The sequence below is a fragment of the Natrix helvetica genome, assembly GCF_964273705.1.
Source record: "Natrix helvetica genome assembly, chromosome: 4".
Classification (NCBI taxonomy): Eukaryota; Metazoa; Chordata; class Lepidosauria; order Squamata; family Natricidae; genus Natrix; species Natrix helvetica.
The window spans coordinates 117,888,764-117,915,022 of record NC_138550.1 but is presented as its reverse complement, the minus strand read 5'-3'; the positions used below and the strand labels follow the sequence as shown (position 1 = coordinate 117,915,022).

Here is a 26,259-nt window from a genome sequence, read left to right as displayed (position 1 = left end):
AGTTACTTGCGGGATCGTATTCTGCCCCATACATCCCTGCGACCAATCTGCTCGCACAGAGAGGGCCTCCTCCAGGTGCCGTCCACAAGACAGTGTCGAGGGGCGGCGCCTAGGAGTAAAGCCTTCTCTGTGGCGGGCCCAGCCCTGTGGAATGACCTCCCTCCGGATATTAGGAATACCTCTGACCTCCACTCCTTTCGTATTAAGCTTAAGACCCACCTATTCCAAGCAGCTGGCCTGGCTCAACTTTGATCTAACCATATCGCTCCTGACGGGTTTTTACTGGGTATTTTAATTATATTCAATTATCTAGGGGTTTTTAAATACTGTATTTTAATTGTTTTATTTATCAGCCGACCTCCTCCTTATGTATGTCTCCTTGTGTATGTCTTGTATATGTCTCGGTATATGTCTCTGTTATGTTTGTTTTGTCCATATTTATTTCATATGTTTCATTGTACGCCGCCCCCAGTCCTTCGGGAGAGGGTGCGGCTAAGAAATAAATATTTATTATTATTATTATTATTCTAGCAAAAAAGGAGTGAGGGCGGTGTGCATGCACCCCCCCATAACAGCTTTTGGACTCTGGAGTGCTCCAGGAGGCTGTCCCAGCCCAAAACGGGGCCTCTGGAGTCATCCAGGCCCAAAATGGGGCCTCCGGAGTGCATAAGTCATTTTTTCAGGCTATTGTAACTTCACTAAACAGTCACTAAATGAACTATTGTAAGTTGAGGACAACATGTACTTGATAACAGGACTCCCAAAAGTATTGAATATGAATAGTGAAGAGTTCACAAGAACTAATATGACCATAATAAAGATAAATATTGTCATATTCCAAATGCATTTCTGTCATGGAACCTCTATCGCTATTACAATTAAAACACATTTCAAAAATGATTTTTAAAATAGGATAGAAATAAAGTTGTAGTTATGTTTAATTATATTTAACTAAAAAACAATTTCTGCTACTCCATACCTTTCACATCTGGCTCCTGAATAACCTGGAGCGCATTTATCACAGACAACTTCACCTCTGGTATCCAAATGACAAGTAGGACTGAAACTAAAAATAAACAACTTATGATATAGATTATATAGAGTTAATACATCAAATACATGCATAGTTCATGACTGCACAATGTAGTAATTAGTGGACACAGAAAAATACAAGCAGTGTGCAATCCTGTATGTGCCTATTCAAAATCAAGCCACACTCATTACTGTTTCAAATTGTGTTATACCTATGTAAGTATATACACAATTTCATTCTTAGCTATATGCATGTCTATCTGCTTAAAACAATTTTATAGTATCTGAAAGTTTCAGTACTTAAGAGGAAAAACCTTTAAAATCCTATCCCTTAAAGGATAAACTCCTCCAGAATGCCTGAAACAATTTACTGGACTGCTACCAAACAGTTGGCAAGACTCAGTTTAAATTACTATTATTTTATATAAATAGCAAAATGCTAGCAGTTTTTTTAAAAAATATGAGCAGCAGCACACAACACTACTGAATTTTAACTTAAAAAAAGCTGAGAAAAACAAAACTTCCCCATAAGGGCCAACAAGAGCGATCATTTCAGAAGAATGAAGTGGAATTTTTCCCTTGACTTTTCTTCTCCCCATTCTGATTCTCCTTCCTCCACTCCCTTGTCCCTTAGTGGCCCCGCTTGTCTGAAATTGCTGGAGTTTTCATATATCATTTCCAGTAAGCGGTTTACTTGTTAGTAGCACTTCTCAGTGGACAGGCACATGGCTGGCAATCTTCTGTGGTTCCCCTGGAAGGCATTCCGTAGAATCCTGGCAAACACTGCTCACAAGATTGCCCTGTGGTATTATGCTCACAAGCCTATAAACACACAAGAACCCTTTTGATACTTAATTTGGATGGAATTTTATTCCCAGAGGGAGCTCAGTATGAAAAAGCATGCGGATTTAGTAATCAAAGAACAAACACAAAGAAACAGGGATGCCAGTGGCAAAAAGCTTTTGTAAACTCACAGTAATGACTTATGCATGCACCCTTTACCAGAACTGATATGCACATTTGATTTCATAAATTAGCCATGTCACTTTGATGGGGAATGAAAGCAAATTAAATGTATTGCCCATGAATCATACAATTCATGCAGATGTTTTTACTCCATCCTTAAAGAAATAATGCATAACAAAATATTATCTGGAAATAATGTGCACAATGTTGTGTTTTTTTAATACTAACTTAATTACCAGTTAGAAGCCATCCAGAAGAGCCACTTTGATGAGATGGTCGGTCATAAAAATAAAATAATGTAGTAAAATAAAATACTCCAGTATTTTTCCATCCAGACCTATAGGAATTTGGCCATTGACTTGAATGGAAAAAAGCTGTAGCTTGCATGGATTTCTTTATAAAATATGTTTTACATTAGTTATAACTAAAGACAGACCTCGAAGGTACTTTAATGTGCACAAAGAGTAGGCTTTAAAGGTAACAGAAATGGTTAGGAAAATGTGTATCCCTCCTTGTTTGATGCATATTTAAAAATTCAACAGTTTATATACCAGGAATGGTAGAAACAGGACACAAACTTACAATACAAACACCGTGACTATCACACTCCGTTGCATGACCATTGCAATCACACGGCAGGCAAATCCCTCCAAAAAGTATTGCATCCACTCGATAGTACCCAGGAACACAGGACTAAAAATAGTATAAAAAAAGAAATTGCAACAAGCATGTTAATTATCATAAATCTGACCTTATGGATTCAGTAGTGTGATATTTTGAAAAGCCATTAAACCAAATCAAATGATGTTGCCTACAAATAAGACTTTACAATTTGGGATCTATAGGGCTTTGTCAGGAAATTTAACAAAAGCCAGATTGCAGATCTCTCTCTACGTCTGACAACAATTTCAAAAGTGAGCTAAACTCTCTGAATTCTTTCTTATAGGATATAAAAGAAAATATTTTCTAAAGATATTAATATCCTTATGAGTTTCATTAATAAATAATAAATTAATAATAACAGTTTTTACAATAGAAATAATAACAATTATGTGATTTTAATTTTAGATCTAGCTATGGGAAAAATAAAAATAAACTCTTACCAGGTTCCTTAAAAATGTAAGAGAGAGGTTATGTTATTCACAAAGTGAAAAATATGTGAAGTTGTTTTAGACAGACAGAATAGGAAATGGTATTTTGGCACTGCATTTTTCAAAACTACAGGTCAAAAGGCAGTTTGTATGAGGACTAATTGTTATAAACTTCTAATAAATTTATGTAGATTAGGGATGTGATACAAAACCAAATTTGAAGGAAAAAAGGTGACAGTATGCACTTTGGTGCCCATGAAATGCTTTGAAAGTCATATTTTTCCCTTTGGATCATACTGTACTGCCCTAATATGCATGCTAAGTGGCTATGTTAGAGTCAGTTATTAGAATTATCTTAAAAGCCAGTTTGGCGCAGTAGTTAAGGTGGTGTCCTGGAAACTAGAAAACTGTGAGTTCTAATCCTAATTTAGGCATGAAAGCTGAGTGGGTGACTTTGGGTTAGCCATTTCTTCTCAGCCCAACCCACTTCACAGGATTATTGTTTTGAGGAAAATAGGAAGAAGTAGCATTGCTGCTTTGAGTCATATATAAAAATAATAAAGGGGGTAAATCAATCAATCAATTTTTGGAAATCTTATTCGCTGAGAAAAAGGACCTCTTTATGATAAATGCCCTACAATTTTGGAATTTCCTGAAAGAAGTAATGACTGCACATCATTGTACAATTTTGGCAATGCTGGCAAGTAACATTTTATTCTATAATCTATTTAATTCTGATCATATTTATTGAATATGGCCTTTAAACACATTTGTTGGGGAGGGGGTTTGTTTTGGTTTTGCTGCTCAGTGACTGGGCTTGATGATTTTACTTCTTACCACTTGATTACATGCTGATATTTTTCAGTTGTATTTCTATATATGGGTTCACTGATATTGATCATGCGACCCCTTCGGAAAACCCATTTTTAAAATGAGGCAATATTATTACATAACAAATAAATAAATAAAATATTGCAATTACTTCACAAGATATTCCGGAGTAACCCTGTGGACATTCACAATATTCTACATGTACAGCTGAAGACAGATCTATGAGATTAGCATTTGCTGTATCCAAAGTCACAGAGTCCAACCTGTAATAACATAAAAACTGGAAATCAATGGTGTAAACCAGTGGTAGTCAACCTGGTCCCTACCGCCCACTAGTGGGCGTTCCAGCTTTCATGGTGGGCGGTAGGGGTTTGCTGTAACTCTGCTTTATAAATTTTATAAAGTAAAGTTACTTCCCTACTTTATAAATCACCATTACTGTGGAACCGGTGGCGGTTAGAAAATTTTACTACTAACAGAGATACAAAAGTGAGCGGTAGGTATAAAAAAGTTGACTATCCCTGGTGTAAACAATATATTGGGTTTTTTTCATTGTGTAAAATAATGCATATCCACAAAATAAACAAATGTACAGGTAAAACTTTGCATTCTTTCTTGTTCTGAATGCATATTTCCACATAAGATACATTTCGCAATCTATTATACATTCAGTAGTTCTAAATAAAATCCAATTGTAATCGGTAAGAGCTTTACAACATTTGTAATACAGCCAGGATCCTGGCAAATATAGGTAATGGACAATACAGGAAACTGCAATTTCAAGTCAAATTATTTGTCTGTTATTCTTTTAAATTCCCTATCACTTAATCCTATTTAACTACAAAAAAATTGGAACCTGATATTATCCTATGGAAAATTAGGTCTTTGCCCAAACTTTTGAATATTTTAATAAAAGAGCACATTAAATCCACTTGAGATTCTTTTGTTATTCTTTTGTTATGGCTTAAGTATATATATATATTTAAACAGATCTTTACATTACCTATATACAGATTTTTCTGCAGTGTTGTAACTGGCCCTAAGTAGAATACGGGTCACATTAACTAAAACAGTCATCAGGGTGTCACGATCTATTGACTTCTTCGTATTAAAATCAACAAAGTTTTCAGAGATCAGATGCACTGTACTGGAATATTCCTCATATGGTTGTAAAGACAGCCCTTCAGATCTTGTAGACAGAATATGTCCATTGCCCTGAAATGACAGATATTGTTATTTTATACATTTCTAAAGTAAAATTGGAAATTGTTTAAAATTACACTTAATGGAAACCATACAAGGTTCCCAGGATTCCTCTTTTCCCAAAACCCACTCTATCTTTTCCAAACTTTACATTTCTTTTAAGAGTGTGTAATATGTTTTGAATCTGAACTGTATTTAATGGAAAACATCAGTTTCATATGTCATATTTATCTATAAGTCAATTATATTGGAAGTACATCCAGATTTGAAAAAAGTTATTTTTCGAGTGCAAAACCTTCCACTTTCTAAACTCTGCTCAAATGGGGTGTTTGGGATTTAAAATAAAGTATTCTGGACAATCCAAATCCAAAACCTTTTGCATGCCATTAATTTCTTTCAAACCGTCTTATACTATTTTCCAGGTGTAAAGTAATATTAAGAAATGCGCAGATCATAAATTTAAACACATTTTCATGGAAATAAACCCACTTAACATCTTTACTTCCCTATCCAAACCAAGTCTCAATACAACTGGAAGACCCCATGATGGAGAAGACATTCTTGACTTTAAATCAGATGCACTGACAGAGTACATAAATATCACCACATTTATATATATTTTTAATTTTAAAGAAAAATTTAAAAACCAAAAGTCAAAAGTCTGCATGTTAGAGGAGGTTTCCAAGTTCATTGTTACAAGGGTATCTTTTCTCAACTCTCCACTAAAGGACCATCTGCAGAAATTCAGAAGACTTTCTAGGAAGCACTTCCAAAGGAACAAGAACTGCTACCAGAAAAAGGAGCTACAGGTAGTCCTTGACTTACAACAGTTCATTTAGTGACCGTTCAAAGTTATAACAGCATCGAAAAAAGTGACTGATGACTTTTTTCATGCTTACGACTTTTGTAGCACCATCATGATCATGTGATCAAAATTCAAAGGATATTTGGAAACCGGTCCATATTTATGATCGTTGCTGTGTCCTAAGGTCATGTGATCACTTTTTCCTGACCTTCTGACAAGCAAAGTCAGTGGGGAAATAGATTCACTTAACAACCGAGTTACTAACTTATCTACTGCAGTGCTTCACTTAGGCAAGCAAAGTTGTAAAATGATGCAAAACTCACAACCGATGTCTCACTTAACAACAGAAATTTTGGGCTCAATTATGGTCATAAGTCAAGGAGTACCTGTACCAAGTCAGGAACTTTCTCCCTCAAAAGCATTCAGAATACTTTATGCATTCATACTTTGTATCCTTGCCCATTTAATACGATTACCTGGATAATAACATCGACACTAGATACCAAGTCACTATCTGTACTGTCCATGGGAATATCGTATGACACGGTATACTTTAAATAGCCACCAAAGGCAGTGAGCTGAAAGCATAAAATGCAAGAAAGTGTTATTTTTTAATCTTCTTTTTCATTTATCAATATGAAGATGAAATATAAATTTTGCATCCAATGACAGTTTTCACCTTTTTAAGATTTCTTATTAAATTATCTGTTAAAATGCTAGATTAGACACAAAAGAAATAAATCCTAAGAAAAATCTTATTTTCCATATTAACCTTACATTCTAACATCTATGTCTAACTTGACAGTTCTACATTTACTGATGTTTTTTTAAAAAATTCTGAACTTCTTTTTAGTTTCACTATCTTTCTATTACACAAAATCATAAACTTTCAAAACCGATTCTTAGTTTTTGAAACAACTGCGGTGCCTATATATATAATATATATAATGATTGTTTAACATCTAAATTGTGTCTTGCAACAGTTCTCTAATTATTTCTTAAATCAAATCTTTCCTGTACAATGAGTAAATCATAAATATAGACATGGAAAAACAGCTACTATATTTAAATGCACATTCCTTTTTGCATTAAGATGTTTGCATCTTAATTCCAACACCAATATTTCTGGGAGGGAGGCAGAGGTGACATATCCCAGATATAACTTTAATGATTCTAATATGGTAGAATTCCCAGGAAAAGATACCATATGCATTTTTAAACATTACATTATATACATATTAAAGTGAATATGCAACACAGAAAACTTTATACATACACAGAACACTTTAAAAAACACATTTCCTCCAAACTATTTACCTTATTTCCAAGGTATGATTTAGGTGCAGACCAGTAATAAGGAGGGTTTAGTACTTTTGCAACCTCAGTGTCGTTAATACTTATTTGATGAGATTTATCAAACTGATCTTCTTGAGGTTGCATAGTTTGTGAAGAATGTAGAATTGTCATCTCCCACCCAGTCATAGAAGACACCTTAATAAAACAGGAAACATGATCAAGCATTTAAGTAATCAAGAAACAGAGAGAAAGTGTGTGATTGTGTGTGTGTGTGTGTGTTACTTTAGCAAAGCTCTATTTTTATTTGGTCCACCATATGATATTGTGTTATGGCAGAGTAATCCAAGCAAAATAGAAACCACAGGATATAGTTTTTCCCAATGAAAGCATTAAAATGCTTTAGATAGGAATGTGATTTCAGAATAGCTGTTTATGAGGGTGGTACAATATACTCTGTGTGGCTTTTCCCAGGCCATGTGTAGTATGCCATGCATAGATTTTTTCTTATTTTTTTAAAAAAAATTATTTTATTTCATCAAGCATGAATTAGTTAACAGATATAAGTATAAACATGAGTATGAATACATGAAATGAATACAAATACAAGGGATACAAAGACAGGGACGCTTATGCATGCCCCTTAAAGACCTCTTAGGAATGGGGTGAGGTCAACAGCAGACAGTGTAAGGTTAAAGGTTTGAAGAAGCTGTCCATCAGATTGCCATTGTGTGATGTTTCATAACGTTTTTCCCATTTGCAGAGCTGGGTGAGCATGGCCTGCGTGTAATGCATCTGGCATCTGGGCTGCCAGTTTGACACCCCTGTACTAGAGATAACCTAGGAAGGTTTGGACACATCTTCCGAAGATGCCTCATACTTTTACAGGTTTATACATTTCAATCAATTCATAGTAATATTTGAAAGTAGCAACATATATGTAAGTTAGGAATTATACTCGTACAAAATATATAAGTTACCAATATATACTGTATGTATGTATGTGTGTGTGTGTGTGTGTGTGTGTGTGTGTGTGTATATATGTATATATATATATATATATATATATATATGTGTGTGTGTGTGTGTGTGTTACCTAGCAAATATAAGTTACCAATTATACCTGTACAAAATGAACAATTTACAGATCTTACTAGAATAGCAGCATGAACAATATTATTTATTTATTTATTTATTTATTTATTTATTTATTTTTATTTATTTACTGAGCGCTTATAGACCGCCCCCTCTCCCGAAAGGGACTCGGGGCGGTGTACAGTCCATATCAGAAATACATCATATAAATAACTATAAAATTAAGCAATTAAAATTATTAAATAGAAATAGATACGAAGGAGGATAAAAAGGTTTAACAGAACTGTACAGCTGAGTAAATAGTTTAAAACCCCTACAAATATCCCATAAAATTAAATTTAAAAAACAATTCCCTTAAAATGCCAGTTAAGAAATATGTTTGCCAGTAGGTAGCAGTTATGATTATGCCAGGCCAGCCAATCGGAACAGGTGTGTCTTCAATTTTTGGCGGAAGGAGCGGAAGTCGGTGGTGGTTCTAATGTCGGGGGGGAGGTCATTCCAAAGGGTTGGGCCCATCACAGAGAAGCCCTACTCCTTGGCGCCGCCCGTTGGCATTGCCTGGTGGACGGCACTAGGAGAAGTCCCTCCCTGTGAGAGTGAATTGGCCGCAGGGATGTGTGTGGAGAGATGCGATCCCGCAGGTAGCTAGGTCCTGTGCCATGGAGCACTTTAAAGATGGTGATCAAAACCTTGAAACACACCCGAAAAACCACAGGCAGGCAGTGCAGCTCGCGCAGGAGTGGTGTTACGTGGGAGTACCTAGTACTCCCCAGGACAGCCCGCGCGGCTGCGTTCTGGACTAGCTGCAGTCTTCGGGCGCGTCCCAAGGGAAGCCCCATGTAGAGAGCATTGCAGTAGTCCAGGCGAGACGTCACCAGTGCATGAGTGACCGTGCGTAGGGCATCCTGGTCCAGAAGGGGGCGCAATTAGCGCACCAGGCGAACCTGGTGGAACGCCCCCCCTGCCACGGCTGCCACATGGTCGTCCATTGACAGCCGGGCATCTAGGAGGATGCCCAAATTGCGCGCCCGTTCCACAGGGGGCAGTTGTTCGCCCCCTATGGCCAGCGTTGGAGTCAGCTGACTGAACCGAGGTGCCGGTAGCCACAGCCACTCAGTCTTGGAGGGGTTGAGTTTGAGTCTGTTGTTCCCCATCCAGACCCCGACGGCTTCCAAACACCGGGACATCACTTCGACAGCCTCGCTGGGGTGATTTGGGGTTGAAACGTACAGCTGAGTATCATCAGCGTACAGATGGTATTCAACCCCAAAACCACGGATGATCTCCCCCAGCGGCTTCACATATGTGTTGAACAGGAGGGGCGAGAGGACCGACCCCTGTGGCACCCCACAAGTGAGTGACCTCAGGGTCGACCTCTGCCCCCCTGTCAACACACATTGCGACCGGTCGGAGAGGTAGGAGCCGAACCACTGTAAAACGGTGCCTCCGACTCCCATCCCCTCCAGCCGGCGCAATAGGATACCATGGTCGATGGTATCAAAAGCCGCTGAGAGGTCTAATAGGACCAGGATAGAGGAACAACCTCTATCTCTGGCCCTCCAGAGATCATCATTATTGCAATTCTCACTTGCAAAACTAAACATCTTAAATTACTAATACTTAAAATTCTAGCATCTCTTTTACTTTAACTATTAGTGCTTGGTTTTCAATAGGGAAATTGCTTGCAAACCTGTAACTGATCAGTATTTTCACATATTATAATATATCTTTAGATAATTTGCTGCTTTCTATAATTTAAACACATATAAAATAGAAGTATGAATTATGTTTTTCTCATTTGAGATCCAATCTTTTATGTTTATCATATTCCATTTCTTAGACATTCTTTGGCTTTTTAGTTTGACCCTAAATTGCAGCCTCTTACATCTAAGTGAAACAGTTAACAGAGTAAAAGCATTTATGGAAATTAATGTGAGAAGGAATGCCTACCAAGCAAAATTAACACAAGAAGGGTGTTTATGGAAAATAAATGAGATACTAATTGTAGAATATTAGTCATATTATACCTTAGTAGCGGACCAAGGAAGACTTTCACACACATCAGAAACACCAAAACAGAAGCATTCCGTGCAACCCTGTGGGTTTCTTTCTTGGAGATTATAGAATCCAGATTTGCAACGGTCACAATTTTCTCCTTCTACATTTTCCTATAAACATAATCGGAACCAGCATACGATAAAAACATACTTAGCAATTTTACCTTAACATTTTCTAGGACTTTTCTTCTGAAATAAAGTATTGAACAGAAAAGTTTCACTGCTTATATATTATGTGTCAATAAGTTCTTGTATTTTATACTAAGAATGTCACATGACAAGCAAAGATACCAATTATCATGCTGGCTATGAATACTGAGGCCACAGGCTCCACATAACTGATTAATGTCTGGTTCAAAAAATTCAGTCTACTTCATGGTCGCAAAACCTTCAAATTTTGCCATTATTGTTTTTGTTTGTTTGTTTGTTTGAATTTCATTAAATCCGTTTTTATTTTGGCACTTAAAAGCTAAATATTGAGCCTATACTAGGTAAATGAAGTTTTTTGAAGCTTATAAAATCATATTAGAACATCAACTTCATTATACATAGTAGACTTTTGCTCGTCAGTAAATAATGTGTGGGTAAATGTGAGTGGTTTAAAAAAAATCAACTAATGTATTCACAAAAATACCCCCTCCAATATCTGAATTTGGAATTGCTCTTTCCAAACCAAGATTTACTCAGTCTCTGATACATAATTTTACCAATGTAAAATGTATGATATACCTGCATCATGAATCTTAGTTTAAATCCCCATCTAAGAGATTTTTGCTTAAATTCCACTTGTTAGATACAGGATTGCTATTAAGAGAGAAATTTCCCAAAATAAATAAACGGACAAGTTTCCACTTTAAAGTGTATTATTATTAAAATTTTAGTACAGTGATACCTTGGTATCCATCATTAATTAGTTCCAGGAGGCAGATGAGTACAAAAAATGATGACTACCATACAATATCCACAAGTTCAAAGCTTATATATTGAGTACCAAACAAACAATGAGTGCAAGGACAAATTTTTCACATAAAATACATTTAGTACCAAATTTGATGTGTTTCAAAGCAGTTGAGTATCAAGGCACCTGTTCTGACCCCTCTCTCCACACCTGTGAATAAGCCAGAACACAGGCTTGGCTGTTTGCCACTGTTTAATTGCAAGATAACAAACCCTTTGGCCGAAGGCCCAGATAATTCAAAATGCAACAAAAACAAACCAGATATTCAAACACGGCTCTAAGACATTGACTTTCTTCACTGCTAATTTTGAACCGTTGTTTCCTGCAAATGTCCCCTCCCAACACCTCACCTATAAGCTCTCTTGGGAGGGGCCAATCTACAACCACCTGTGCTAATTATCGTCTGTGAGCCTGCCTACGAAGCTGCTGCTTTCGTTTCTCAGCCCTTCTCACTCTAGCATCAGGGACTGACTGCCTTTGATCCTCCCCAGTGCTCCATGCCTCAGGCGCCTCCTGGTGGCCAACCAGCCCCTCTGATCCCTGCTCTGAATCTGCAACCTGCACAGGGTCTTCCACATCATCCAGGGAAGACTGAAATGATCCCTCGCTATCTGAGTCCATCAGCAGCTCAAACGGATCCTGCTGGGCTACAACAGTATCACTGTATCCAAGTCAAAATAAAAAATCAAAGCTGTACTTACTTTGCAAAGGCAAGGTTCAGTACATGGATCATCATTGATGCTGCCAATGAGGCTACAATTACAGCGTATGCAATTTGGATAACCTCTGTAGCCAAAGGCACAATAGTCACATTTTTTTCCAGCATACCCTTCCTTGCAATGACATTGACCAGGCTGAATACCTTGAAAAAAAAATAAAACAAATACAAGAAAGTTGCTTATTGTTCATATAAATACTAATAAGATCCAAAGAAATTTAATTTAATTGTATGTTTGGTTGTTTCTTAAACATCCAAAACCTGATTTTGTAAATATTGTCTGATTTTGTAAATATTGTCTCTTACCTCTTTGGGGGTCAGCATGATTATTATCCTTAACACAGTCAAAGCCAAAGGACCCAAATAAATCACATTCACATGGACGGCAAGGATGGTTGTCATAAGGAGACACCTGGAATATTTTAATTTTTATTAATTGTTTGATGCTACTGAAAATGAATTCTTGCTCCTGTTTAGGAGTATATATGAAGACATACATCTTAACTGGCAAGGATGATTAATTATTTCATGGGATGAGTGTAAGGCAAAAACTAGATAAATGCAAGCATAAATGAGGTAATGTTGAAACCAGCCATTATGGCACCGGGAAACACTCTGTATGTTACAAAAATGAACACAGATTTATTTCTAAAAATATGAGCATCTGTACAACCCTGGTCCTATGCTTGAGTATGACTCTGTGGGAAAAAGACGCCATATAGGGAAACTGGCATAGATGAGGCTATAACACAGCCAAAGTTTTCATGGGGTTGGGGTTGTTTCTTCTATAAAGAAATTCCTTTCTTTTGATCTAATATGTATTTGTAAATAACCTCATGGCTGGACAGACTTCCTAGACTTTTCTCAAAGACAGAATCCTTTCCATTTTCCTTTCAGTATGAATTCACATGGTTTTAATCATATTAAATGAACAAGAAGTAAGGCTCAAAAAAATAGATGTCAACTTTTAGCATTGTTTACAAGTAATGATGTACAATATTTCAGAATCCTCTTACTTTTTGTGGTCTGTAATAGCCATCACTACACATATCACAGTTTATTCCAGTGGTGTGTTGTGTACAATTTATACATACTCCACCTCCTTTGAATTGACCAAATATGTTTATACTTTTTTTTTCATCTGCTACACTCTGGTCATAATAACAATCTTCTGTTTTGTTGTGACAGTTGCATCCTAAAAAAAAATACTCTTTTAGTGTGTGTGTGTGTGTGTGTGTGTGTGTGTAAAAATAAGTTATTCAATCAGTTAAATAGAACACATTACATTCTACACACAAAATAATCCTTTTACATAACACTCAATATTAAACACTGGTGAAGATTTTAATCTTTTATTAAAATACATAATCATTAATAGCCACACAGAGTTGCCTTATCAGGGAGATGGGCAGCACAAACAAACAAACAAACAATTTTTTAAAAAAATTGTCTCCCATCATTCACTAATCGAAATAGCTATATTCATACATCTTATAGCTGTGATGGCGAACCTATGGCCCTTGTGCCACCCACATGCAACATTTGTTAAGGCACGCGAGGCATTGCCCTGTCAGCTCCAGCGCACATGCACGCACTGGCCAGATGACTTTGACGTTCATTTGCCGCCATTTTTTGCCCTCCAGAGGCTTCCTCGAAGTGTCCGGAGGGCGAAAAACAACCCGATATACAAACCGGAAGTTTGGGAATGGACTTCTGAGTTGCACTTAGGACCATTTTCGCCCTCCGGAGACTTCAGGGAAGCTTCCTGAAGTCTCCAGAGGGCCTCTGGAGGAGCGGGGGAGGCTGTTTTTGCCCTCTCCAGGCTCCTAGAAAGTCTCTGCAGCCTGGGGGGGGGCAAAAAAGGGGTCCATCGCGTACCAAAAGCGGGGGGAGGATGGGGATCGTATGTGCAGGGGGGTTGTCACACTTGCATGCATACGCAGGGGTTATGCGCATAGAATTATGGATATGGGCAAGCCCACGCAGAAACACCCCCCCCCGTGTGCTTCCCATGCTTTTGGTATGGGATGGCAAAAAGGTTAGCTATCTCTGCCTTACAGTGAAAAAAAGAGTATTATGCTGCTAGTGTTTATTTAGTATTCCCAATTTTATTCTAATAAGATTATTTATGAATTCACATCTAATTTTCTAGAATACATTTATACCTAACATGAAATATTCAGTTTAAAAAATGCATTCTGCTCCTCAAAACATATAGATACTGGATTATATCTTTTATGTAAAGATTAGAATGAAAATTAAAATTAGGAATAGCCAAATTTTGCATGAAATAGGGTGACAGACTAATAATTTATGATCCAAATAAATAATGAAAAGTTTATAGGTTTTACAAGCTTGGTTTAAATTTTGCAACTTGTAAATTTTGGAGTGTTAGAAATATTTATGCATCATTAAAGAGAATTCCCTTTGTCAAACTCATGACTTTAGTGGTGGATGGATTACTTATCTAATCAGTGAAGTGGTAAACTTTAAAGGAACTATCATTTAGTACCACATACTTTCACATTTGTTGCCAGCAGAAATAGTTCCAGGTCTCCATGGTGTCTGATGGTAGCCAGGACAACACTCATTACAACTTTCACCACAAGTATTGTGTTCACATTGGCACTGTAGTTTCTACATGAAAATAAATTATAATACATTTCTATTACCAATCACCCTAAAACAAAACTATTTATCTCAGATTTAAGAAATACCTGAAATATCCTCTAAATATTTAGGACTGGATAGATTCTTGTGTATACTACAAGTCTGTACAAAACTATGGTGCAAAATCTCATCTGTAAGCCTTGTAGTAATCCAATAAAGAAACAACAATAGCTAAAGGAACTGATAAATACAATTAGTTCAATAGTATGAACAAAAGAAAACAAAAGAGATAGGAAAGGAAAAAGCTTCTTTTAAAATCCAGATACAATGATGACGCAGACAGATTCTACAGGTGCAAATGTGGATGTTATTTAAATGTAGATATGAGAAACTGAATGACTTAATAAAGAATTGGAGAAAGTTAGTTGTTTCTACCAATATAGGCTGTTCTAAAAAAAGTGGAGAAAAGGTTAGCCAAGTTAGTATTTAAAAGACAGACTATATGGGCATCCAGCGCTTGAAAGCTGGGGGAAAAGTCCAGTAGAAGATGATATGCCAATGTAGTCATTTGAAAAGTTCTTTACTGCTGCTTCAGTCTTTTGCTTATCTGGTTCATTAGAGCTGAAAACAAAATTCCACACAATGTTTGTTTTCTACCATTTGTTTTCCACGTAACAAAAAACCAAAACATTCAAATATTGCAAATATTGCAAAATAAACAAATTACCAGAGGTAAATTTGCTAGAAGGCTAAAAGATAATAATACATTAAAGCATAATATAGAAAGATAAGCGGTAGTATATATTTCATTTACAAAATAATTTCTCAGATGCTTCAAGCACTTAGCTATGAAAATAATTACAGAAAAATGTGAAGAGACTTTTAAAAAATCTAAGACGTTTAATGATTCAGGTCTTAAACAAGTTTTCACAAGGCAGTGTGCTTGTGCAACGCTTAGGCATTGCTAACACTTGTCTTGTCTGCACAGCTGTTTGTTTGCATGCAGATGTTATCTATATATGAATGTGTAACTGTGTATACAAAGTAGTTTTATTTGGTAAGGAAAGATGTCCAGAAAAGGAAACATAATGCATTTGAACTGGGTCTATACATTCTTATGTACCATATTTTCTTAATTCCTACTTAATGTTAAAAGCAATCCACTGGACGTCTGTTCCTATTCCTGTAAGATTTTTGTGATTTGTACGTATTTGTTCAATGATTTAAAAGGTCCTCAAGTTCATTTAAAGTTAATGTGATAGAAAGTGAAGACAAATGTGAGAAATACTATCATATCAATAAATAGCGGGCAATCATATTATCTTTCTAAATAATCTTGCTTTTCAAAAAAGGCAAAAATGTATATTTCTTTGTAGGAAATTTTTTTAAAAAATACTACCTTTGTGTCTTTATCCAAAGGACAACTTCGAGCATGGCCATAGCAAATGCACATGCCTCCAACAGAGATGTCTTTTATTGAATAGTAATACTAAATAAAGCAAAGTTTTATTCATTAAGTTTAATGCATTTAATATTAGAAAACACAATATCCAATATTCATTAGAAAATAATGATGCATAAATATTTAACTATCATTTTTTTAAAAAAAAACCCTTTTTAAAATAGCAATTGACTTCAGTTAGAATTTACATATGAGGTTTACATGAGAAAGTCTTCATACACACGCACGCACGCACACACACAAATTACATTGATCAGTCATTCTTATCCTGGACGTAAAGATCCCTACAAATAACATAAAACTGTTCAAGGACATACATATGCAACACACAATACAACACATTATATTTCTATGAGCTCAGATTTACTTGTGTTCAAAATGAAAATTACTTTTTATGTACAGAAATATGTTTCATAAGTTTGTTTTTAAAGAAAGTTTAAAAATTAATTATATGTCTTCCTTCCCACAGAAATGAAACAAGAATAGTTTTAGCATGGTTATGGCACCTGTCAGGTTAAGCTAAATGTAGAATAGTATTAGAGCCTTCAGATCAGGGTTGCCAAACGTCCAGCCTGCGGGCCGCATGAGTCACATGCTGGCCATATCCACTCTCGTTTTAGCAAAAAGGAAAAGTCATGATACATCATGTGACGACAACGTGACTCCGCAGGTTTGACACCCCTGCTTCAGATAATACTACTTCAGCACTATTGTTGCTGCTCTACAACAAAGTACTGTTCACAATATATCACGACATCAAGATACTACCCGTATTTTATATAAAAGTATACTTGGTGCATAAATTGAGTATGTAATCTTGATTTTTACAGAACAAGATTTATGTGCTAGAAGTCAGTGTTAAAGTAGTGCATTTCTAACATGGTATCATGCTCCTTGACTCACATGTTGGCTTCAGCAATCAATTCTATATTTGAAGAGCAATTCTTGTTTACTAACATTTAATTAACTAGGTGGTAAACAAATTGACCCTGAAAGAGCTCTAAATCCATACTTAAATTTCTTGGCATAGTTACCAAACAGATAGCTGGCTAATGTGAAAGGTAGCTGTTGTAGGCTCTCAGCCACCCTAACCCTCCAGCAGCCGAATCAGATGAGGAAGAGGTGGGAGTCAGGGTCAGCATCAAGGCAACCCTGAGAGCTCCAAGGGGGAAGAGGGAATGGAGCTGTCAAAGAGTGAGATTGAGGTGGACCCTGGGCCATCTGTCAGCCCTCAGATGGAGAGTCAACAGCGCCCAGGTCTGGAGGTGGCTGATAAGGAAGAGGAGGAACAGCTGGGTCCAGTGCTTGACGCAAGGATTGCAGAAGGCAGAGGAAAGGAGAGCAGTGGAAATCTGTGGGCCGATCCTTGGGACGGAAGAGCCACCCACCCTAGCTCTGGGGATAAAAGTCAGGGGGTGGAGATGAATAGATGTGGCAGACAACTATTCATCTCTCTGCCGGACAGACTTGCTAGCCTGCGGTAAGAAAGAAACTTTTTGTTGGGGCTGCTGTGCTCCTAATAGAGGAATCATTGATTTAACTACAGAGGGTTTGTCGTGTTTGGGCAGCTGGGTCAGAACAACAGACCATCTCTCATCAAATCACCAGATACACTATTTTAGCATATTAGTAACTCTCCATTCTCCTAATTTCCAGGAATATTATTTTAAGAGCACTCCATGAGACAATGATAAGCAAGTGCCTTAATTTTTCCATGTTGAAAAATTAACATTTTTCTTCGCCCATTTTAGGAAAAATTAAAATGGATCTTAGCCTATTTTAGGAAAAATTCTATCAACCAGAGATAACAGGTTTCCAACACACTGATAAATGAACAACACCTGCTTACCCTTCTTGTAACAATAGGATCAACATCTTTAGGATCATGGTGACTAAGTGTCATGAGATCAGCATTAAGAGTTCTTATCCGCTGCAATCGGAGACGGATGTATCTTGCAGAGGTAAACTCCAGTAATGTTGGTGAGGGGTCATCAGCACTAGGTCTCCCATTGATCAGTGATGTGTGTATCTAAACAATAAGACTAATTTGATTATAAACACATTGTCCACATGTGTGCAAAAATAACTGTGGTGTTTCCTCATTCATAGGCTTCTGTGAGAATTTAGAATAATTTACAGGAGCCAATGAGTACAGAAACTTATAGTACAAAAACAAAAGAAAAGAAAACAAGCTTTTGTATGCTAGCAAAACAGGTCAAAAGAAAAATGGCAAACAAGCAAAATTTTGTGAAACTCAGGACAAACAGTGTTTTATTTTCTTATTTGCAGCTTGTTATACATAAAATTCCTTCTTGTGTCTATATTTACTTATCTAAAACTACTTTTTCAAAGTTTTTTTATTTTTATTTATACATTTTTCTTTAACATATATGAGTGCTTAATAAGCAGTGTATTGTCTGAGTCAACTTTTTTTTTAAAGCAACTCAAGAATACAATAACAGAACTGGACTGATCTGCACAAGATTTACCAAATTCAAATTCTATTATGTTCACGAAATACCTCTACACACACAAACACCCCACACCACACACACAGACCTTACATTCCTTCTTAAAGATGTTGAATCAGCTGTCTGCATCTCATACAAACTCTTTTTTTCTATGGGGAGATAAACTCTGCCAAGTGTGGACGTCCCCGGAAATTTCTAACTCACAATCCTGACAAATTTCTGCTTTAGAAGTTTGAAAAAAGCACAGGAAGATCAGCAGTCCTTGACCTGTTACTAACTAACAGAGGAAAATCAAAGAAATAAACAGTGTGGAAATGCAATCATGCTGAACGTATGGATTTTTACAGGACACCAAATGTGCTTAAAGAGGCATTTTGAACTTGAAAAATATAGATTAAAAGGAACTCAAGAACAATCTGCAGGATTGCAGGATCCCACAACAAAAGGATATAATGGGAAAAGGAGCTTAAGGTAGGTAGCAATTCCTGAAAAGTAGGTACTAAAAGCAGAACTATAAAAATTTCAAAGAGGAAAAAAAAATATGAGGAATGGCAATAGAAGCCAACAGCTAAAAAAAAGTCTAATGCAAACTTGAAAATGAATGATATATATGAGACAAAATTGGACATTGGAATAATCTATATTTTCTTCTTTGTAACAAAATAATGGAATGTATTCCATCTGTGCATATGTTTCCATGTGTGTTTCTGTTACATCGGTATTTGTGCCCTGGGAAGTTCAGGGAGAATTATACTTAACAACAATTCATTCAGCAACTATTGAGAGTTAAAACAACATTGAATGAATGTTACTGTTAATCTTCGAAGTTCTGTCTATTGCAGTGCCCTTGTGTTCATCTGATCAGAATTTGGGGACTTGACAGCTCGCCTGCCCTTACAACCACAGGAGCAATTCAATGCCCTCAACCTGCTGTGAACTGCAGAGCGTGTATGTGAAGCACCCTGGACAACCAATCTGAGGATTTCAACACACTGAAATTGCAGGCCCTGCAAAACTTTGTAGGATGAAGACTGGCCAAGAGCAAGTAAAGGGCCTGAAGGTAGACTCTGCTGTTAGGGGCTAACCTCCACCCCTCATTGAAGCCTGCTGAACCGCTTCCAATGTGAGGTGCAGAACATGCGCTGGCCCTCCAAGAAGCCTTCGTCCCTCTGCTTCCTCCAGTTCTTCCACCACTCTGAACAGTGCCTTCTTCAGAGCCTCTACTTTCACCCAGGGAAAAACTACAGCCTTGCCTGCAACAAAGTGCGCCATATGCCTCACCATCCTGTCAAACTCCCTCACTCCCTTGTTGGGCATAGCGGTCTACCTTTGACAGATGAGATTCTACTGCCCTGCAGGGCTTGGTGTTCACATCTTAGAGCTGCCCCCTCATCCATTGCCTGAATCCTTGGCTAGCAACAGCAGGATGAAGACAGTGAAGTTGACAGCTGGATTTTTGTTTATATAATTTGAGAACTTAAACCTGCCTTCTCCTACTTGGACGCTCTCCAGATGTTGACTTTATTTCAAAGAATTCTCCATGATCTAAAATCTGTCTGGAATGTATAGACGCTAATTCCATTTAACTATAAAATGTTCAAAGTCAGGAAAGCATTAAACTCAGTTAAAGTCCGCTAAAATTTCCTAATATGTTTTATTCTAAATTTCTTTCAATTATGAGAGTTAGAACAAATGTTTCAGCTCAGGAAACATCAGAAATATCCAGCAATCTGATATCTCAATTTAATGTTGGACCATACTTGTAACTGGGTCTAAAGCAGTAATTTAACATTTACTAAATTAATGTAAATAGTGGTTTTAGTTCCAAACACATACTCTTTTAAAAGAAATTTTAGATTTGTTTCCTAGTAACTTGGTATTGAGGTCACAGTTCTATCTGCTGGTATATAAGGAAAGGCATTCATTGTAGGTTAGTTTTCAATGCACAATTTCCTTATAACATGGGTTGCTTCTCTGATCTATTCCAGGCAGCATGTATGAATAGAGCTGCTTAAAAGGAATAACAATCAACTGTTGACCTGCCAATTCCAGCTCTTTTGATCAAGCTCTCCTTGAAATGATGCCAACAATTATTCAAGTTGCATTCAGTCATTCAGATTTTTATTCCAGTGTGTTATTTTTTTCCTAAGGCAATTAAACAATTTTATTAGAAACTTTCTCTACAAAACAATTGAGATACAGCTAAAGGGGAATACACATTTTATCTATTGTGCTATTTAATTATTTATGAAGCTTATCAACTGTCTTATTTTTATAGGAGCAAAATACAAAAGAATGGCAACCAGAATGAGGCCCTTCTTCCCATTTATTAGAAATAGATACTGGCATCTGGTCAACATCTTCAAAAGGTCTCTCTAAAATATTGAACAGGTTCACAGAAGAAGGGGTATTCTAACCTCTCATAAACACCTTAAATTACACCTAGAAAGCAACAAGCACCCATTTTATATTTTTCTATAAAGATATGTGATCCCTGTGCCTTTCCTTTCCTGGGTTAGCAGCCTAATGTAGTACTTTGCACTAATTTCAACTTCTAAACGCTTTTCAAATAGAGTTCTACTTACAATGTGTTGCCCTAGTTTAGTATCAAAACAAAGAATACTTGCCTTGTTCAGATACTATCAGACCTGTGGGATTCTACCCATGAGTGATATTAATGTACCCTCCCTACTGGTTCACAAATGTGAGTGCACGCATCTGTGCATGCACTCTTTCTTCCGCGCATGTGCTTTACCTAAAAAAGGGGGCCTAAACGGGATGCTGTAGAGCTGGGGCAGGTAAGCGGGGCCACATGCAATTTCTGCTACCAGTTCGGGCGAACTGGTCAGAACCAGCAGAACTCCACCTCTGATTCTACCTGAAAGGAGACTAAAAGTGTTGTACCCTCCCTCTCCGCCATAAGTGATTCATAAATTGGAAAGCTTCTGATCCTCAGAAATTAAACCTGCGTCAGTTGCTACTAATGACAGATAAAAGATGGATGGAAGAAAAACAGGATTAACTTTTCAGCGGAGAGATTTTTGCTATCACTATATCATTTTATTCCCTCCATGACCACAAATAATAGGCACATGAACTAAAAGAAAACGTACCTCTCCATGCTCAAGTGGAACAAGTTTAGAATAATAGGAAGTGCATATTACTTCATTGTCTTTCTTGTATGTAGGAGGACCAAGTCTTGGTGTCACGTTGTATCTAGTTAGACACTCGGTATCACTAATTGCATAGTATTGCCAGGGGCTGAATTCAATACCATTCATAGAACGTTCCAAAATCCAGTTTCCAGGCCTTGGAGCATTAGCAGCTTTTATGATGATGTAAGCAACTTGAAAGATCTAAAAATAATGCAACAGAAAGGACCAATATTTTACCAGAAACATGCCCAAAGTCAGGTTTACAGGCTTCAACAACATGCAAGGTTACTTCTTTTGATTATATAGCTTATTATAGCAATACTTTGGATTCATTTCAATTGCTGATTATACTTCCACAAGTGTTCTTTGTACAGAGTTCAATTTAATTTTGATCTAATTTTCAGACTCAAAAGTTACATATTTTTCCCAACACATAAGAAACCCTTTAAAATCAAGCATCGAGGGATGACAGAATTAAAATGTAGCATCATAAATATAAAACTAGTATATACTAAGTAAAGCTGATTTTCTTTTTAATTAGAATGTAAAAAATATTTTAATACTGCTGGTTTGTACTAGCCTATAGATCCATGCTAAAGGGTCTCGTTCAGATTGAATATATACAAAGATAAATCTTGACATTCCTAACAATGTAATTTAATTTATAAGATTTATTTTAATTATTTATTAAATATACTTGTATACTGCCACAATAAAAAATAATTCTCAGTGACTCCATCAAAATACAATGTAAAATAAGTCAATACAAAAATAAAACACAACATTTACATGCACTGATACTTAAATCATACAATTTTCTCTTTTAAGTACTACAATATACCGTATTTTTCGGACTATAAGATGCACTGGAATATAAGATATATTATGATTTTGAAGAGATTTTTTTTTTGAAAAAAGTGCTTGCACTCTGCAGGCCTCCCAAACTGTCTACACGCCTCATTTTTTGCAAAAAAAAAAAAAAAAAGGGCACGCACAGCTTTGGGAGGCTTGTAGAATGCTCCTGGCGGCTGGGGGAGCAAAAATGAGCAAGAAATGGCTCGTTTTTCACAAAAATGAACCATTTTTTGCCACAAAAAAGGTGCATACAGAGGCTTTGGGAGGCTTGTAGAGTGCTCCTGGGGGTGAGGTGGGGGCAAAAACAAACAAAGATGGCCATTTTATGCTCATTTTTGCCCTCCCCAGCCCCCAGGAGCACTTTGCAAGCCTCCCAAACCCTCTGCACGTCCATTTTAGTAAAGGGGAAGGGATTTCGGTAGGCCAAAAATGCTGTATTCAGTGTATAAGAGGCACCTAGATTTTCACCCACTTTTGGGGGGGAAGTTCCGTCTTATACTCCGACAAATTTACAAATTGCAAATAATACAATATCATAAAAGTACTACTTTAATTTTATATATACGTCGGTTAATATACATAAAGTTTCTAGCAACAATATTCTTACATTACTCAGGTGCAGTATCTGAGTTTAAAAACGTGCATAATGCAGCTGTAGCATTTAAAAATAAATTTTACATCTAATGTCTTCCTATTATTTGTAGGAAACTGAGATCCCTTGGGTATCACAACCTGTCATAATGTAATTATTGCATGGAATGGGGGGGGGGGAGCTTGTATTTGAGTGTTTGCTTCAAAATAAAAATTCCTAATCTTAATATATTTGATACAGGCAAGAATGTAAGCTCCATGAAGTTCAAGCAGTAATATTTTTATGCAATCAGGAGTTCTTTGAGCTTGGTTGTTTTCTTGCAGACGATTCATTACACAGAGTAGGTAACATTATCACTAGCAACTGATGATATTAGCTAATTTGGGTAATGAAATGTTTGCAAGAAAACAACCAAACTCAGGAAGCACCAAGGACCCCGCCCTCATTTCAACCCTCAGCTACAAATATTCTCCTTTATTTGTTCTCTGCAATCACCACATATTTCAGGACTGGGTTTTTGTACAGTAACTCTGAACTCATCTGTTGCCTGTGTATAAATTTGCTGAAACAGTTATTGATTTTAATTATTTGCCAATCATCAGGAAACAGTTGGAAGTGAAGTGCATCACTGGATCAGAACATGTTATGAATTCACGTTATAGCATCTTTCTTTCCCATTCCCATGTTTGTAATTTACAGTGTTTCTGAGTAACTTTTGTCTCACAAAAAAATTCACAGGTGCAGTTGGTCTGTTTCCAAGCAAGAGTATAGGCATACTTTTTTTTCTCTATTCTTCATAGAATCAGAGAATGTATTAATGATACGCATGAAGTGAAAAATGAATGGAACAAACATATTTTGGAGCAGAAGTTCAGCAGGACCACTCTGGGTAGACCATTATTTTAACTCTCCTTAATCACTGCCATGTTTGTTTATTTGTTCATTCGTTCGTTCATTCATTCATTCATTCATTCATTCATTCATTCATTCATGTACAGCTAAGAGATCACTCAACTGCAGATATCCCAGGGTGACAGACATTAAAAGCTAAGAACAATTAAAAAGAAAAGGAAATTAAAAAGATCATAAACTTTCAAAAGAGAAACTCCATATAACAACAAAACATCCTATGATGGCTCAACCAATACTTTGACTCAAACACATGGAAAACAAGCACATTTTCAGCAATTTTCTGAACATCATCAGAAGGGAACTTAAGTGTGCCATACACTGGATCTATCCATCCCTACCTGAACTTCCCTGTGCCACTAGTGTCATCCCATACTCATCTGAGCCCTTTCTCTACCACTGCATTCTTTCCTTTCCCACTGCCACTTCATTCCTACTGTTGCATTCACTGGCTCCAGGCAACTTACCTCTCTAGCAACACAAAGCTTCTTTTCCACCCACCTCCTGCTTTCATTCAACACCACCTATTTTTCATCTCCAATGCACACCTTCCTTTCCTGTTCTCATTGCTTAGCACCCACCTGTCACATTCATTCTACTTCTCCATGTTCACATGCTATGAGCCTTCCTTTTGTCAGCCCTCTCTCCCCAACTCCAGAAGATCTTTTCCAGAATGCTCACGTTCCAAGTCCACACACAGACCTAGCACAAATGCTTTGGATTTAAATCTATGCCTGAATTGTCCTATACCCTTACATCATGCATAGAAATTGTTGCAGGCTTTCTAAGTTAGATGAGATGGAAATGATCCAATAGATCATCTGATTCAATTTCCTGCTGGATACAGGAATTCACAAAACCATATTCAACAGGTTAGCCCCTGTTTGAAAACCTCTAGTAAGTACAGGTCGAACACTTTTCTAGACAGATTATTCCTTACTATAAAGAAACTTCTGTTCAGCACCTAATTCTCCTTGAATCAATTAATTGTAATTAAAACAACAAAAAAGGGTTTTCCCCTTTAGGGAAACATTACAGTCATTTGTATAAAGTTAGCTAACAATTCCCTTACTAAAGATTGCATTTGCCTCAAACCATAATGTTCTAATGATAAATAATGCATGACTAGTTCGGCTGTAGGAAATAAATGGAGGCAGCAAATGCAAAGAAACCTTTTGTTGCATTTCCCATCAACAGTTGCTCTATTATACTCCCTTCACAGCCACGTGAACAACTGCACAACTACCAAGGCACAAAAAATCCATTAATATGCTCTTGCTACCCTCCAGGTCTTTCCGCTTTTCACTTTGTTATTCTTTTATTTGTTCTGTTTTCTCATGTATGTTACTTGGCAATATGAAATGGGAAGGGGATGATGGAAATTCTTGGAGGTGTGATATAGCTATTAAAGCCATTATGTGTAGCTAAAGAAAAGAAAAGAAAAACTCTTAATAAAGTCCACCAGAAAATATCAGAGTTGTAGACTGAACTCGAAACTAAATAAAAAGGTAAATACCCAAATAAGGCAATTAGAAATCATTCCATTACAGTAGAACAGAAAACAACAAGTACATAAAGTTATGAAAGATAAAGACTGACTCAAAAGAGATTTTACCTGCAATCTTTTCTTTGTCCTGGTCTTAGAGCTATCAACCTGGTTTCATAACCAGGTACAACAAACAGTTTGCACACAATTGATTAAGGACTATGGTTTATCTTAACCATAATTAACTGAAAATCATGTCATAGTGATTCAAATTCCAACCCTTTGTACATTTTGTGTGATATCAACCAGGGCTACTGCAATCTGTGACTACCATCTTGCCTACTTTGATACTTGTCCCAGAAGATACTGCAGTGAGAATATAATACTAATCCAAGGATCACCCTAACAAATCATTTCATAAATTTCAGACTTTACCCAACAGGCAGAACTACTATTAATAGGTAAGATCACAAAAATTCAAGAACTTCTGCCAAGTACACTTTTATCAGGGCAAAAAAAGAAGCCATAACAAAAGAATTTTGATGTGTCATTTTGTTTCAAAAGATAATGTATAAATAACTCCACATCTCTTCCTCTTTTCTGCCCACTCTTGGCAGTTTATTATCTTCCACAAAAGTGGACTGATTTTCATCACCTTGTGTTTTACAAT

At 36.7% G+C, this 26,259-nt stretch overlaps 1 protein-coding gene across 2 annotated transcripts in view; it reads right to left on the bottom strand.

Annotated features, from left to right (window-relative positions):
* LAMA1 (laminin subunit alpha 1) overlaps positions 1 to 26,259 on the bottom strand; it is a 108,701-nt gene that overhangs the window by 64,731 nt on the left and 17,711 nt on the right. For both annotated transcript variants that reach the window (XM_081950277.1, XM_081950276.1), the window contains exons 4-18: positions 21,706 to 21,948; positions 17,971 to 18,150; positions 16,059 to 16,148; positions 14,569 to 14,686; positions 13,066 to 13,244; positions 12,356 to 12,461; positions 12,033 to 12,193; positions 10,344 to 10,484; positions 7,246 to 7,419; positions 6,405 to 6,506; positions 4,924 to 5,135; positions 4,072 to 4,183; positions 2,581 to 2,691; positions 1,727 to 1,854; positions 980 to 1,066 (exon numbers count right to left, since the gene is read on the bottom strand). In XM_081950277.1, coding sequence (XP_081806403.1) covers positions 980 to 1,066; positions 1,727 to 1,854; positions 2,581 to 2,691; positions 4,072 to 4,183; positions 4,924 to 5,135; positions 6,405 to 6,506; positions 7,246 to 7,419; positions 10,344 to 10,484; positions 12,033 to 12,193; positions 12,356 to 12,461; positions 13,066 to 13,244; positions 14,569 to 14,686; positions 16,059 to 16,148; positions 17,971 to 18,150; positions 21,706 to 21,948 — 2,144 coding nt within the window. The remainder of the gene's footprint in view (positions 1 to 979; positions 1,067 to 1,726; positions 1,855 to 2,580; positions 2,692 to 4,071; positions 4,184 to 4,923; positions 5,136 to 6,404; positions 6,507 to 7,245; positions 7,420 to 10,343; positions 10,485 to 12,032; positions 12,194 to 12,355; positions 12,462 to 13,065; positions 13,245 to 14,568; positions 14,687 to 16,058; positions 16,149 to 17,970; positions 18,151 to 21,705; positions 21,949 to 26,259) is intronic.